The sequence below is a fragment of the Panthera onca genome, chromosome B1, assembly GCF_046562875.1.
Source record: "Panthera onca isolate mPanOnc1 chromosome B1, mPanOnc1 haplotype 2, whole genome shotgun sequence".
Lineage (NCBI taxonomy): Eukaryota > Metazoa > Chordata > Mammalia > Carnivora > Felidae > Panthera > Panthera onca.
This window is the reverse complement of record NC_138342.1, coordinates 154427302-154442397: the sequence shown is the minus strand read 5'-3', so window position 1 is coordinate 154442397 and position 15096 is coordinate 154427302. Positions and strand designations below refer to the sequence as shown.

At 38.6% G+C, this 15096-nt stretch overlaps 1 protein-coding gene across 1 annotated transcript in view; it reads right to left on the bottom strand.

Moving 5' to 3' along the window:
• The window catches only part of KIF13B (kinesin family member 13B), a 198572-nt gene that overhangs the window by 51011 nt on the left and 132465 nt on the right, over nt 1-15096 (bottom strand). Inside the window, exons 24-31 of the mRNA XM_078445580.2 lie at nt 14830-14962; nt 9931-10077; nt 9273-9302; nt 7639-7738; nt 6932-7058; nt 6121-6176; nt 4377-4501; nt 2603-2779 (exon numbers count right to left, since the gene is read on the bottom strand). Of these exons, the coding sequence (XP_078301706.2) occupies nt 2603-2779; nt 4377-4501; nt 6121-6176; nt 6932-7058; nt 7639-7738; nt 9273-9302; nt 9931-10077; nt 14830-14962 (895 nt within the window). The remainder of the gene's footprint in view (nt 1-2602; nt 2780-4376; nt 4502-6120; nt 6177-6931; nt 7059-7638; nt 7739-9272; nt 9303-9930; nt 10078-14829; nt 14963-15096) is intronic.

Below are 15096 nucleotides of genomic sequence, written 5' to 3'. Positions count from 1 at the left end.
ATTCTTGACCAAAGCAGGATCGTTATGAAGAATGATTTAAGAGTGCATGGTCATTGTTTATGCTGACTGTGCTCTTTGCACAGTTAAGAATTGAACTGTTGAATTAATGCATAGATGACTCATTTGAAGATGCTGCTAAGACTGAACATCCTGTAGAGGTTGAAGAGAGCAGGGATGAGGGCAGAATACAATTGGTGAATCAAGATAAGAAGAAGAGAGAATATTAAACTGATGCCCAACTTTTTCCCTCATTCAAAAGGGAAGCAGGAAATATGTGAGAACCTCTGAAAGAAAATAGAAAAATCCAGCTATTTGGTCCTAGAAGTACATATTTTCACAAACCTCCTTAATAATAATTTCTCTCCTCTTCAGTGATCTATAGTTAACTTTTTAAAAGACTGTAACTTTTATGGGGCACCTGGGTGGCTCAGTTAAGCCTCTCTTGATTTCGGCTCAGGTCATGATCTCCCAGTCTGTGGGTTCGATCCCTAAAGCAGGCTCTGTGCTGACACCATGGAGCCTGCTTCGGATTCTCTCTCTCCCTCTCTCTCTGCCTCTCCCCTGTTTGCTCTCTCTCTCTGTCTCTCACAAAATAAATAAATAAGCATGAAGAAAAAAATAAGAATAAAAATTAAAAAATAAAAATTAAAAACTAAAATAAAAAATGTAGTTTTAGAATGCAAACAGACCACTGATTTCAGCCCTTCATTCTACCCACTTCAGCCTTGCAATGCTGAGCCACTGCCAATTACACTGGTCAGAGCTCAGCTGTAGGTTTGTTTTCTTTTTAACGGGTGGGGAAGGGAGGTGTGGGTGCTGTTGTTACCTACTTTTTGCTTTCCTTCTGTATGGAACTACTGAAGCTGATTTGCACACATTAGCGTCATAAGGAAGTCCCTGTTCTTGTATAAAGAAGCAAATTTTGGGAATGAAGTATCTGAAATCAGGAGGGAAACTGGCATGCCCTAAAACACTATTACATCATTCAGCATCAATTTGATAATGTCATTTCAACCAGGGAAAAAATGTGGCAACTTTTGTCGCTATAATAAAAAATAAAAAATAAAAACAAACTAGAGAAACACACACACACACACACACACACACACACACACACACACCCCAGAAGGAGTTCAGTGATGCCATGATGCACCCTTTCTGTTAAGGATTCTGTGGGGCTGGTGGTTGTCCCAGGGCAGTCTCAGTGCCTGGCAACCAGAATCTCTAGCTCAGGCATGGCAAATCGCTCTTCAAAATGCTCAAGAGCAACACGTCTTTTTCAATCCCTTAAAGACTTCCGAGAAAAGAGAGATGGAGAAGAGCGAACGGGAGCCACACCATATACGTCTAGCTGACCCGATGACCTGGATTTTATTGATGCTGGATTGCCAAGCTAAAGAGCTGCAATTTTAACAGCATTACCGCCAGTCTTCATTTCAAAGATTGATATCAGTGTGACATTTAGAACTAAAGATTAATTTTTAGGGGTGGAGATTACATCTAGGACTCTGTCAACCATGACTGTGCTCTTTTAAATGAAAAGATTTCTTTTCATATGTCCTGGTTTTAGTCAGTGTACTGAGAAGGCCTCAAAAAAAAAAAAAATGAGCACAGACAGTTAAAAGAATCTCCAGAATGAGCCTCCCAAGTCCTATATTTGCAAAGCCAATGAAAGAAACAGTTTATACCCTTACCTAGAAGTTTTCTACTAACCCCAGTCACATGGCACAAGGTCCTTCCTGATCCAGCTGCAACTGCGTGGCTGGCCACGGACCTGGCCCCCGCCCCCCAGCACACCTGTCAACACTCTGCTTCTCGTGGTCTGAGCCCTCCATGCTGTCCCTCCTCACTACTCCTGCACACGTGTTTTCTCCTCTCCACAGAAGAGTCAATTCCTCCTCTGCCTGCCAAACTCCCTTGTCTGTAAAGGAGTGGCTCGCATGCTACCCCCCTCTCTGATACCTGCTCTGACTCCCTTGGTGTGAATTCTCCATCCCTCGGCCTGCAGCCTTCCAGCACTCAGGGAGCACCGGCATTACAGCACTAACCCAACAGAGACAGATCACCTGTTAATATATGTCTACATACACCAACGGACACTAGCTATTTCAAGATGCAGACTACTTCTAACTTATCCTGTTACCCAAAGCTTGACAGAGTACACTCTCTAAATATGTGAATCAGTGAATTAGCAGAGATGACTGAAAGGGAAGAAAGAGATGCAAAGCGGAGGGTAAGATGTCCAAACAACAGCAAACCTACAGAGAACCTTCACATCTTGCGTGACCCAAACGAAAAGTCAAAAAACAAAACAGTGAACTTCACTTTGACTGGGCTCTGTGGCAACGAAAAGAATGGCATTAATTTGTGACTATGTAATAAGAAAGACTGATTGTAACAACTTAATGTTGTCTTGGAGAAGTCGGGATGGAATGTGCCAGAACGAAGCAGGCACAGTTACAAGACAGTAACAGGCAAGCTGAAGAGAAAATGCTTCATAGAGTCTGCTTAGATGAGAGGCCAGAACAATCATCCCCTGGCCCTGCCCTCAACGTCAGACCTGTGATTAAAGTCATTTCTTCAACGAGGATTAATGACTCACCTGCCGGCCATGAACATTGACACAAATTCGTTTCCGTAACACTAACTGCATGTCAGCTGGATGGCTGAGCTGGACTGTCACCCGCACAATCAGATACACTCGCTCATCCGCAGGGGTGCCTTTACTGAGCTGAGGACAGCTGTGCACTGCAGAGTCCCAAGAGGCTTCTGCTCTCACCTGCAGAGACAGAAAGAACATACTTTTCCCTCTCCTCCTGGAAAAACAAAACAAAACAAAACAAAACAAACAAAAAAAAACAAAAAACAACCTCACGAGGAAACATCTTGACTTGGCTACAGTCCTACAGGCTGGTCATGAGTGCAGATGTACTAGAACCTCCCTGAAAAGCTATGGGATAGGAAGATATGGTCTCCACCACCCTAGTCTGGGAAGAACAGAGCATGATATTCCTGGCTGGCTGGCTTTTAAAATGTTTTTATTTTGAAAAATGCTCAAACATAAAGTGCAAATTCAGGACAATGAACTCCTGTATATCTTCCATCTAGAATCATCAGCTGTTCAGGACAATGAACTCCTGTGTATCTTCCATCTACAATCATCAGCTGTTAATATTTTGCCACTTTTCCTTTCTCTTTCTCACAACACATATACACGCAGTATAATTTTTTTGCTGCACTACTTTAGAGTAAGTTACAGACTTGTAACTCTACATGCCTACATACATTAACAAGTATCTTCTAACAGCAGGTACATCCTCTGACTTAACCATAGGACAATTATATTCAGGAAATTTAACATCAATAAAATACTATTATATTATACATAGTCTACATTCAAATCTTTCAGCTGTTCCAATCCAGGATCACTAACTGCATTTAGAGGTCATGTCCCTTTAGTCCATGTCAATCTGGAATGGTTCCCAACCCTTTCTTTGTTGCTCATGATACTGACTTATTAAATAAGAATGTACAGAATGTATAGAATTGCACAGAATGTATCACAGTTGGGTTTGTTGTCTTTTTCCCTGCTATTAAAGTTTTGCATCTTAGGAATACCACTAAGTGATAATGTGCCCTAAGCATCACATCAGCTTTCCTTGTTTAAACTATTTTATTGTTTTTCCGATATACTCAAAATTAGAAAATAAGCTCCCACTATATACCCATCACCCGGATTCAAACATTATCTAGATTTTGCCACACTGACTTCATCTTTTTTCTCCTCTTTAAAAAGCCTTTACCACAGGGCCACCTGGGTGGCTCAGTTGGTTAAGCGACTGACTCTTGATCTTGGCTCAGGTTATGATCTCACAATTGGTGAGGTTATGATCTCACAGTTGGTGGGTTCGAGCCCTGCATCAGGCTCTGCACTGACAGCACAGAGCTTGAGATTGTCTCTCTCCCTCTCTCTCTGCCCCTCCCTTTTCATGCTTTCTCTCTCTCTCTCTCTCTCTCTCTCTCTCTCTCAAAATAAATAAACTTTAAAAAAAAAAGTTTTTAGTAAAGAATTTCAAAGCAAATCCCAAACATCATGTCGGTTTATGATGGACCAAAGCTGACCTGAACTATGAATACTAACAGAGAGAGATCCTTTACCAGGAGGGGAAATAAATGGCAAATGGATGTAATTTGACCATCTACTCCTTCTGGAAGCGGTTCCAATCTTTCTGGAAGTCGTAATGAAAGGTTTTCATTTATGCATCTTGACAAATGTAAGCATTAAAGTGATTACATTGCTGATTGTTTAAAAAGACTCAAGGAAAGGTTAAAGAAACTACTTTTCATCTGATTTTCCCTAGTTATGCTTTGTTTACCTCTCCATCATGCTGTTTTACAATCTGCAGTTCAAAGAACTCATCCTCTTCTTCTCCAGTGAGGGTAGCATCCCATCCACCAGCTTCCGGGTCATCAAGATTATCCTGGGAGCTGAAATCATCAGCTAAAAGCAAAGAAGTTCCATTAAATACAGAGATCATTTTAAGGGATAACCCTTACCAGCTAAATTTCAATGTGCTTGGTATTAAAATTCTACTGCCTCAAATTTCATTTGCTTTTGGCTCTAAAATCTTACATGACATGGAAGAGGACCATTAAACAGTTCTTAGAGATGGATAGACTCTCAAGAAATTATCTTATCCAATCTCTTACCTTTATGCTTTATTTTACATGGAAGGAAAATGAAGCCAAGATACCCAAGAGGTTATTCAAGGTCAGCCCATAAATGTTAATGATAGGATTATAACCGAAATTCCCTATTTTTTAGTGCATTGAAAAATGAGAAGCGAGAGTGATTCCAATTATCTGACAGTTGAGTTCAACAAAAGAATCAATTGGCTACATGAGCCGGAAACTTGGAGGGTTGCCCCCTGACCCTTTAGTTATTTAGTTCTAAGCCTGGACCTTCCAACACCCTATCCATCTTAAGCTTGTGAGTAGGCACCAAAAGTATCTTTTCTAGTATGTGGGCTTGTGTGGATCAAGAATGGGCAAAAGGCTGAACAAGCTCTTGACCATGTCTTGGAATATCCATACAACAGGTCTTCTATAAGCTTATTCTTTTCCACTCTTACCCTCCTCCACATGCACACACAAGCACACACAAGAGCACCTCACCTATCTAGAAACCTAACATAAGAATAGGCTGGAGTAACCCTCAGCATGCAAGGCTCAAGAGAACAAGATAGGATAGAGTGCTGTGGCAAAACACTGAAACCCCATCAGGTAGACAGACAGTAGAAATGGCTAAATATTATTTACTAACTCTGTGTGCATATAATAATTTTCCATATATCTAAATAAGTTAAGTAGTACAAAATGCTAAATACCTCAGATATTATAACTCACTTTCAGCTAGGTGGAAGAAACACACTGAGGACATCTAAGCTTGTCTATTTAGGATAGTTAATTTTAACACATGGTTTTCCTGCAGATATTTAGGAATGTAACTGCTGACTTTTAACTTATTTTTAGCTCTTTAATCTGCCTTTTCATTTTTATTTTCCTTCCCTGGGCAGAGTATAGGTAAATGTAGCCACATCCAAAACATTTTACATGAAGGAGAAAAAAAGAAAGGAAAAATTGACAGGTTCTCATAACTAAGCAATGCAGGAATGAAGGGCATAAGAACTCACAGAAAAAGTAAGAAATTTATTAGATAGTTCTAAGAAAACACCAGATAAAAGAAGCATGCTACATGAGGATCTCTTTCCAGACAGAAGTCTTTTCCTAGGAATTAAAGAAGAAATTATTTTAAGTGCAGGAAAATACTACCACTACACCTAACCTGATGATGAGAACAAAGCATACACACAACTGTATGGATTATAGATTGAAATGTGAGAACGCACCATGATGAAACATACCTATCACTGCTACAAAAAATATTATTCTTACAGAAAAGTCATTCTTTGTCAAGTATCAGTGTCCCTCAGCATACATAATATAGACCCTAACCTTAGGCTCACAGAACTGCCTAACTGCAAACTTCGTTAGAATCCAGGTGCTACTTGGACACTAATTTGTCAGAGGTAAGCCTTCAGAAAGCACCTCCTAACTTACCATTTAAGTCAAGGAATATAACAGGAATGTGTGTTTCCATCCCAGGAACTGGGGTCCTAAAACATAATGAACAAAGAGCATCTCAAATAAAGCAGACTTTCTGAGCAGCATGTACCTTGAGTCACAGCATTAATCCACACTGAGAATAGTACAGATGAAGCCAATAATAACTGTGGGTATTGTGTTCTTGTTATAATTTCACATCAGAGATGCCCCTAAACTGACCTGTAACTGCTGTTGCTTTTCACTGGTGCTCTCATGTATAATTATCATATGCTCTGATACTAGAATTCAGTCTTCTAAGATACCTCTATCTGTTTATAATACAGCTCACTTGTTTAAAGTTACTTTTTTATAAAATTACATACCGAAGGGCCTCATATGGCTTAATTTACTATTTTTAATTTCGATAAAGTGGCACAGAACATTTGCTGACAGTACAGTTTAAGCCAGCCCCAAAACCCAAAACTCCTGGAGATGCAATTTTATTATGACCGAATGGTCTTTTAAGGGAATGACCCAAGTAATTAACATATTAACTTTTTTTTAATGCTAAGTGCACTGGTATTAAATATTGATTTAGATTCTCAGAAATCTTAATTACTTGGGCCAATAACAATATTATTTAATAAAACACGGTTTAAGGCCATAGTTATTCCAATTCATGAAAATAATTTAACACTTCCTCTAATTCTTTTCCCCTGTGCTAGGATGAGTCTTCCATTAATTGAAACACAGGCAAAATTCATACAGAAAGCAGGCAGCTCAGGGAACATTTGGAACATCAGAACACATGTGACAGCATTCATACCATTCTGCTGGGGCCCCTGGAATGCCACTGCCGGCAGAGGGGACCATTACCGCATTCCGCTCCTCAGTCAAGGTCAGTCTCATCTCTAGAAGTTGAGCTTCACGGTCGGCATCATCCTCTGTTTTATCTAGAACGTCAGGAATAAGGATGAAATACAGATTTCTCACACAGATTTCTCTCTTGATATTTACACTTCTGTCCAGCGTATCCACAGGATTTGCCTGCATTTCAGTCACTGGTTGATGAGGGTTCACCAAAAACTTATTACTTCCCTAATGAGTGATTAAAAAAACAATCATGATAAAAAGTGAACTGTAAGAGCATGGCTGTACTCTTATAGAAAGGCCATCTTTGGAAAGCCAACATGGACCACCAGCACATGAATAATTTCTTCCAGAGTTGAAGGATTCAAGTACTTTTGGATAAGAAATCAAAAATGTTAGCACCCTCCTTAATTTATTTTTGAAGGACAATGTTTACATACTATATTTTCTCTCTTTGTTGCGGGTAAGGGGAAACCTATAGAAAGATATTATTACAGTTAAATAAATGTTATTCTGAAAGGACAGGACATAAATAAGAAACATTCCTATGCTCTTGCCATCCCCATTATTGATGTGTTCATCTACTTCTAATTGATGTGGCTGCAAATAGAGATTAATTATGCACAGACTGGGGGGGATAAATATTCAATTTGCTTTTCCTACCATGTTTACTGACAAGCTTTTGCAGTTGTTGATCTAAGTACTCCTGACGTTTTGTTAATGCATTTAGCCATTTTCTACGCAGTCTCTCTAAATCCCGATCCTGGAAGAAAACGAGGGAAATTATGGCAAATATAACGGCAAGACAAAATACTTGAAACCAATGCTCCATCTACCTTACTCTAAGTCTTCAAACTGTAAAGTATCACACATCAATATCTTTGCCCTCACTACTAGTTGACACTAATCATTATTTGGAACAGAAAGTTCCAGAAATCAAAGAATTGTTGTTCTAGAACAAGACAGCTTCTGAAAAGACATTCTCTGATACCTAGAACCAGTTTTATTTCTATTGGTTCAAGGGGCAAGCCTTACAACTAAGATCTACAATGTCCCTTTGCTGGATAAAAATCACAAATACTGGGGCGCCTGGCTGGCTCATGTGACTCTTGATCTCGGGGCTGTAAGTTCAAGCCCCAAACTGAATATAGATCCTACTAAAAATAAGTAAATTAAAAAAAAAATCACAAATATTACTCAACAATCTTAAGATTTATATCCCTGGGAACCATCATAAGAATTCCTCAAATCTCTTAACTTGTTTCAGCCTTCAACTTGTTTCACTAGTCTCTACAAACAACATGTAATGTTTCTCTCCCTTGTTTCTTGTGTGTAGGGGGCAGTTTGGAGGGGGAGAGGGCGTTATCAACAGACGAAGAACTCTACCATTCAACACCTGACTGTATACCAATCTTGCCTCATTTCCTTTTGTAATAAAGTTAACAAGGCTGGGTAGATCAGTGGAATGCTGAAGATACAGTGTGTATCTGGATTTCACTAAGGCACTTAACCAAATAGCTCATGACATTCTTGTGGACAAGATGGAGAAATGTGCAATGAATCTACTTGAATGAAATCATAAATGACTGAAATATCACATCCAAAGAACAGTGATTAATGGAATAATGTCAGCTTAAAAGAAGTCTCTATTGTTGTGCCATAGGACTCTGTATTTAACCCTATCTGATACAATATTTTTATCAGTCACTTATAGGAAGGCAGACATTTTTATCAAATTAGAATGATGCAAAACCAGGAGAGTGACTACACTGGATGACATAATCAGGATCCAAAGAGCTCTGACAGTCCTAAACAATGACTAGCAAGACTAACATGATAGAACTGGACAGACATAAACAAAATCTTGCAGGAGATTAGGAAGGGTGGAGGGGGCAAAACCAAACCCGTGTGACTCTTATAAGTGGGGAAGGCAGACCTGGTTTAAAAGATGGAAAATACCTAAGCAGTGTGGCTTGACTGAAGCTCAGTATGAGATAGCTCTTACAGGGAAAAGGAGGGGTGACTCCACTCAAGGAGAGAGGGAGTGCAAGGAAAAGGATCTGGAGAAATGGATCTGTAGGAAACTTGGATGGGGAGCTCTAAGTTTGGAAAATGATGAAAGTCACAAATGATTTCTTATACATAAGACTACAAAACTCTGTTTTAATTTGAGAAAAGCAATATTTGAATCAAAATTAATTGTGTAATTATTAAATAACAGTATAGCAAGACTCAGGAATGTGTACTTCAGTACTTTAATCAAGCTCATTTGATGAAGCTAACAGGTGCTTCCTTACCTGGTAGCTGTCCATGTCCTCCTCTTCCTCCTAAAAGAAAAAATATATTACACATAACTAAAACAATTATTTTTTCAAGAATCAGGCTATGCTCAACAGCCAGAATCTTTTGCCAGACTTTATATTTTCTAATTTAATGAAAATACTGTTTCATCTCCCACCTATGTTCACCCTCACTCTTTGCTTTATAGTTTTCAGGAAGTTGGGAGTAAAACCTTAAGCTTCTCATAGGAAAGTGAAGAATGCTCATTTGACCTTTTCAGGAACCAGTACAATACTCTCCCTGCTGAGTTTATAGTCCCACTCCCCAGGAGAAATCAAACACCTGCTGGCAAAGAGTCTTTACAAGCCAGTAGGGGGTTTCTGTAGAAGGGTGGGTGATGGGGGAAGTTAATCACTAGTAGGCAACTGAGGAATTTCTGGAGGCTGAGATGTCTTAACCCTCAGTTTGCCATGTACCAGGGCAAAACCACAGTCTGGTTCAGGTGCACTGATTTCATGCAAAAGTAATACAGTAACAAACAAACAAAAAAAGACATCAAATTAAAAACTGAAAGAAGTGTTCATGGAAGGCAGTTTTCTGGCAAGTTCCAAAACACTCTCTTATCTCATTGGGTCTTTCACCAAGAATATAACTGGCACAGAGACAGAAACTTACATGAAAGGTCTCAAGAGTCTTGGGGGATCTGAATGTTCTAACTTTTACACATCCAATGCCAACAGACAATATACATTCTTCCATCAGTGGTAAAGTCCCAGATTCCTGCACAGACTTCACTTCCACTTGAACTCGCCGAGACTGTCCCTGTATCAGAGACAAATTTAAATTTATTAAAATCAGTTTAATTTCCAAATATTTGGTTTAGAGAGACCCCTACAGGCTGATGTTGAGAAAGCATTTAACTTTGGAGACCTATCTCACCACATCTTTAAGTAGTAAACTACAAATTGAAAAACTAATCAGGAATAATAATTTACCTTTTCAGCAAGTAGAAAGACATGGAATATATGGACTGCATATTTTTTCAATAAAAAGAAACATTATGAGAAAAAATTCTAACAAAGGAACTGCAAAAAGGAAGGGACAAGCAAAACTGTTCAACTCACTTACCATCAAATAAATGCAGATTAAAATAAGCACAAAACACTTATTTTCACTTACTAAACTAGCAATTACCTTTTAAAAAGGCAATTTTCAATATTGCCCAAAGGTTATGAATCAGGCAATTACATACATTGTTAGTGGGAATATAAATTGGTACAGCATTCTGCAAGGCAATTTGCCTTAAAAATTTAAGTATCCCCTGGCTCAGCAATTCAACTTTCTAGGAAGCTGTTCTCAGTAAATAATCATAATATGTGTATAAAGATCTTAAAACAATGTTAAGAATAACAAGAAACTAGATACAAATAAATGCATAATATTGACAACTGCTTAAGCTACAGTATATAAATATAAAATATACAGTCATTAAAATATTGTTGTAGAAAAACATACATAATATATTAAGCTAAAAAGTATGATAAACAATGTTAACCAGACTTAGAAAAAAAAAAGAGGGATTACCAAACCCAATAGATATAGTAGGATCTACTTTTAAAAATCAGCAGAGTAAGAAATAAGAATGGTGACCACTATCCTGGAATCACTGCTCTAATCCCAAATAATTTAAAACCATGTTGCAAAATGAAGAATTGAACAGAAAGCTGTTCCTTCTTAAGCATATTTTCATAATAAATACTATGTGATCCTGTATGTTTACAATGAAACAGTATTTTAAAATTCCCAATATTCCCAAATTACTGACTTCAGAGTTGGCTTATAAATTTTAGGGATGTAAAACAGAATCTGAACAATGAAATTTGAATATACAATTTCAAATCTCCTCCCCCCTTCCATCAGATTTTTTAATTCCCAAGAGCTTTGCATTATCAGGGAAATCAATTTAGGCAAATGATTAATCTGAAGGCCAGATTTGAAGAGATGAGTTACAGATGTCTTTTGATTTAATATTTTCCAATAACTATGCATCGCTTATTTTGTGGAAAGAGTACCCCCAGAAAACATTTTGATTGTCTAAAATAGTTTACTCATTTCAATTAGCTACGTTTTATTTGTTTACTTCCCCTAAGACAGAAAGTAACCCACTTTCCATGGGTGCCCACATGCAAAAGGTGAAGTACAGGCACTGTGTCGGGGGAGCATTCAAGGTAGGCAGAAGGAAGAAAAAGGACACAGAAGATCTGAAACTGCTTACTGTTCCACAGAAAAGCTTTGAACAGTATACCTAAACTAATAGATTGAACTTCGTGTAACTTGCTGATATTTGAGCATTTTTTAACTACAAAACTGGCAATTTTTTATGGCAAACCTAATCAGCTCTCCTCTGCCACTTTCCTGTTCGAGAACAGTACGTTCTGGTTTTCAAACACATTAAATTCAAATGAGACTACTATCCAAGGCCCTCTATGAACTAGCTGCCACATGTTTCTATAACCTCCTCTGTTGCTGTTTTCCAGATCTTCCTACATATTACTTTCTACCCAAACTTACCTAATTCCAACTACTGTATCTTTATTCTTGCTGTTTAGGTATGAAAAATGTTTCCAGCCTTTGCACGATTGTTTTGGCATCCACATCAAGACTCACACCCTTCAGAAAAAGCCTTTCCTGGCGTGCCTGGGTGGCTCAGTCGGTTAAGCATCCCAACTTTGGCTCAGGTCATGATCTCACAGTTTGTGAGTTTGAGCCCCACGTCGGGCTCTGTGCTGACAGCTCAGAGTCTGGAGCCTGCTTCGGATTCTGTGTCTCCTTCTTTCTCTGCCCCTCCCCAACTTGTGCTCTGTCTATGTCTCTCAAAAAATAAATAAATGTAAAAAAAAAAAAATTTAAGAAAAAGCCTTCCTTGATTAACTTAACTCATTGAATACTTTTAGTAAATGTTGTCAGATATATGACAAATACTTATATATTCTATTTATACTAAACCACAGAAAATTATCTGGTCTTGCCTTCCAGGCGATGAATTTCTAAGGCATCCAAAGAAGATTTTATATATATATATATATATATCTTCTTTAACAGATGTTCAGAAAAAGATGTTCTTCACACCCATGAGAATCCTATTTTATATATACATCTGATGTTATAATTTAAACTAATTTCCTTTTGCTTTTAGATCTTTGCCCATATATGAATGAATTTGCTAAAATTCGTTTGCTAGGGTCAGAGAACAAGTACTTACCACCTTCCTCCTTCTAAAACATTCAGAAACTTAAATATTTAAGCAAACTTTCTTTTTCCTTTAACCGTTTCTCGTGTTTTGCTTTGAATGATTTTGATATTCATTTTTCAAAAGCTATTCTAATATTTTACTATTGTTCTAAAGTCTGGAAACTATCAGGGCACCTGCATGGGTCAGCCAGTTAAGCATCTGACTCTGGATTTCGGCTCAGGTCATGATCTCACAGTTGATGAGATCAAGCCCCAGGTTGGGATCCTGCTTGGGATTCTCTCTCTGCCCCTCCCACAGGTGCATGCTCGCTCATTCGCTCTCTCTCTCTCTCTCTCAAATAAATAAATAAAGTATGGAAACTATCATAGGATACAATATTCTACTAAATACTGAATTAATGTAAAGTATAGCAAAAAAAAGAGTATTTCCAAATCTTTTATGTAAATTCTATTAAGATATTCTCTCCTATGGCAGTGTAGACACTTTATAGGTTACAATCTGCCTGCAGTTAAGTGAAATTTCCCACATATTTCTCTGCTGTATTGATTTCTAGCAAATATTCATGCAACTCAGCTGCATTTATGTAACATCTCCTATAGTATCATACAAAGATACTTTGTCTTTGTCCTCAGATCCTGGCAGAGAGCTCCTAAAACTCACAGAACTTCCTGAGTGATAATGATTATAGGTGCATCTTTTAATGATGCAACTTAAAAAATTTTTTTTTAATGTTTATTTATTTTTGAGAGGCAGAGAGAGAGCGTGAGTAGGAGAGGGGCAGAGAGAGGGAGACACAGAATCTAAAGCAGGCTCCAGACTCTGAGCTGCCAGCACAGGGCCCAATGCGGGGCTTGAACTCACAAATCATGAGATCATGACCTGAGCCGAAGTCAGTTGCTCAACCGCCCCTGCCACCCAGGGGCCCCTTAATGATGCAACTTTAAACCTTATAATCCTCGGCAAGCCCCTAGATAGCTTCAGGAGAGGGGCCAATAGTCCAAAAAAAACAAGCCTTGATCAGAAGTCTGGAACTGTCAGGTCCACCCTAAAACCTCAGGAGAGAGCAGAGAAAGGATGGAGACTGAGTTAATCACTCATCAGTTATGCCTACATAATGATGATCCATAAAAACCTACAAACAATGAGGTTCAGTGAGCCTCCAGGCTGGTGAACAAAACAAGGTGGTGGGAGGGCGGCATACAAAGGGAGGATGCAGAAGCTCCTTATCCCTCCTCCTGTACTTTGTCCCATCATCTCTTCCTTCTGGCTATTCCTGAGCTGTATCCTTTATTATGGGAACTAATAGTAAGTAAAGGGGAGGAGAGTTGGGTGAACCTCCGATTTTGTAGCCAAGCTAGACAGAATTGAGGACCAGATACTTGGAACTGGCATCTGAAATGAGGACAATCTTGTGCTGAGTCTAAGCCCTTAAACCTGTGCAGTCTGACACTAACTATGAGTGAACTGAGGTTTCAATTCAAACCGAACTGAACTGTAGGACACCCAGTTGGTATCTACAGATAATCAGAGAATTGGGTCTAGACAGAAAAAAAACCCTTTCATTTCCCAAGTACCAAGCACTGGGCTTCATACACAGTATCTCTATACCTCACACCTGTCCTACAAAGTTGGTGTTATCATCACACTTCCACTGTATACCTAAGGAAAGGTTCTGAGAAGTGACTGAACTTGCTCACAGGTTTACAGCTAGGCTGTAGGAGACCAGAACTGAACCCTGGCATGTTAGACTGTGAAGTGCCTGTTCTTTCTGCCACATCACAATGCTTCTCCTTGTCCTTATAAATATTCTAATGCTGCTCAATGTTTCTATTATTGCCCATAATTCAATTCTAAGTTGTTCTTTAAGCTTATCTTTTTTCTTACTAAACCTATCGGGTGCTGATTTTAAAGTATTATAAATAGCAATATTTTTTTTCTTAACATTTATTTATTTTTGAGAGAGAGACAGAGTGTGAGTGGGGGAGGGGCAGAGACACAGAATCCAGAGCAGGCTCCACACTCTGAGTGGTCAGCACAGAATCCGATGCAGGGCTCGAACCCACGAACTGTGAGATCATGACTTCAGCCAAAGTCAGACACTTAACTGACTGAGTCACCCAGGTGCCCCACACAGCAATATTTTTTTAAATGAAAGAAAATAGACATGAAGTAGGAGACAATTTTAATACAAAAAATGGACTTGGCCAGTCTAGATTTCATGATCAATGACATTTCCGCTAATAGGAATCCAATATTAAGCTTTATGGTGCCAAAGAATTTAATGTTAACATTCAGAATGATAACATTCACAATTTTGTTACCTGCCGGAGTTGAAAGATTCCTCCTGTTGGCACATCCTTTGCAGAAATTACTTCTACAGGGCAGTATTCACCATTCTCATTCTGTTCCAAGATTTGGACCCAGAATTCCACTTTTCTGGTGACTTCACTCCATCTAGGAAATACGTGAAGTTCTTGGAAAATCATACATTTCTATTTCAGCACAGACAGCTTAGGATCCTTCACATGACAACTCGCAATGATAATGACCTCCAAACAAACTAATTCAGTAGAATGATCTGATTCAGT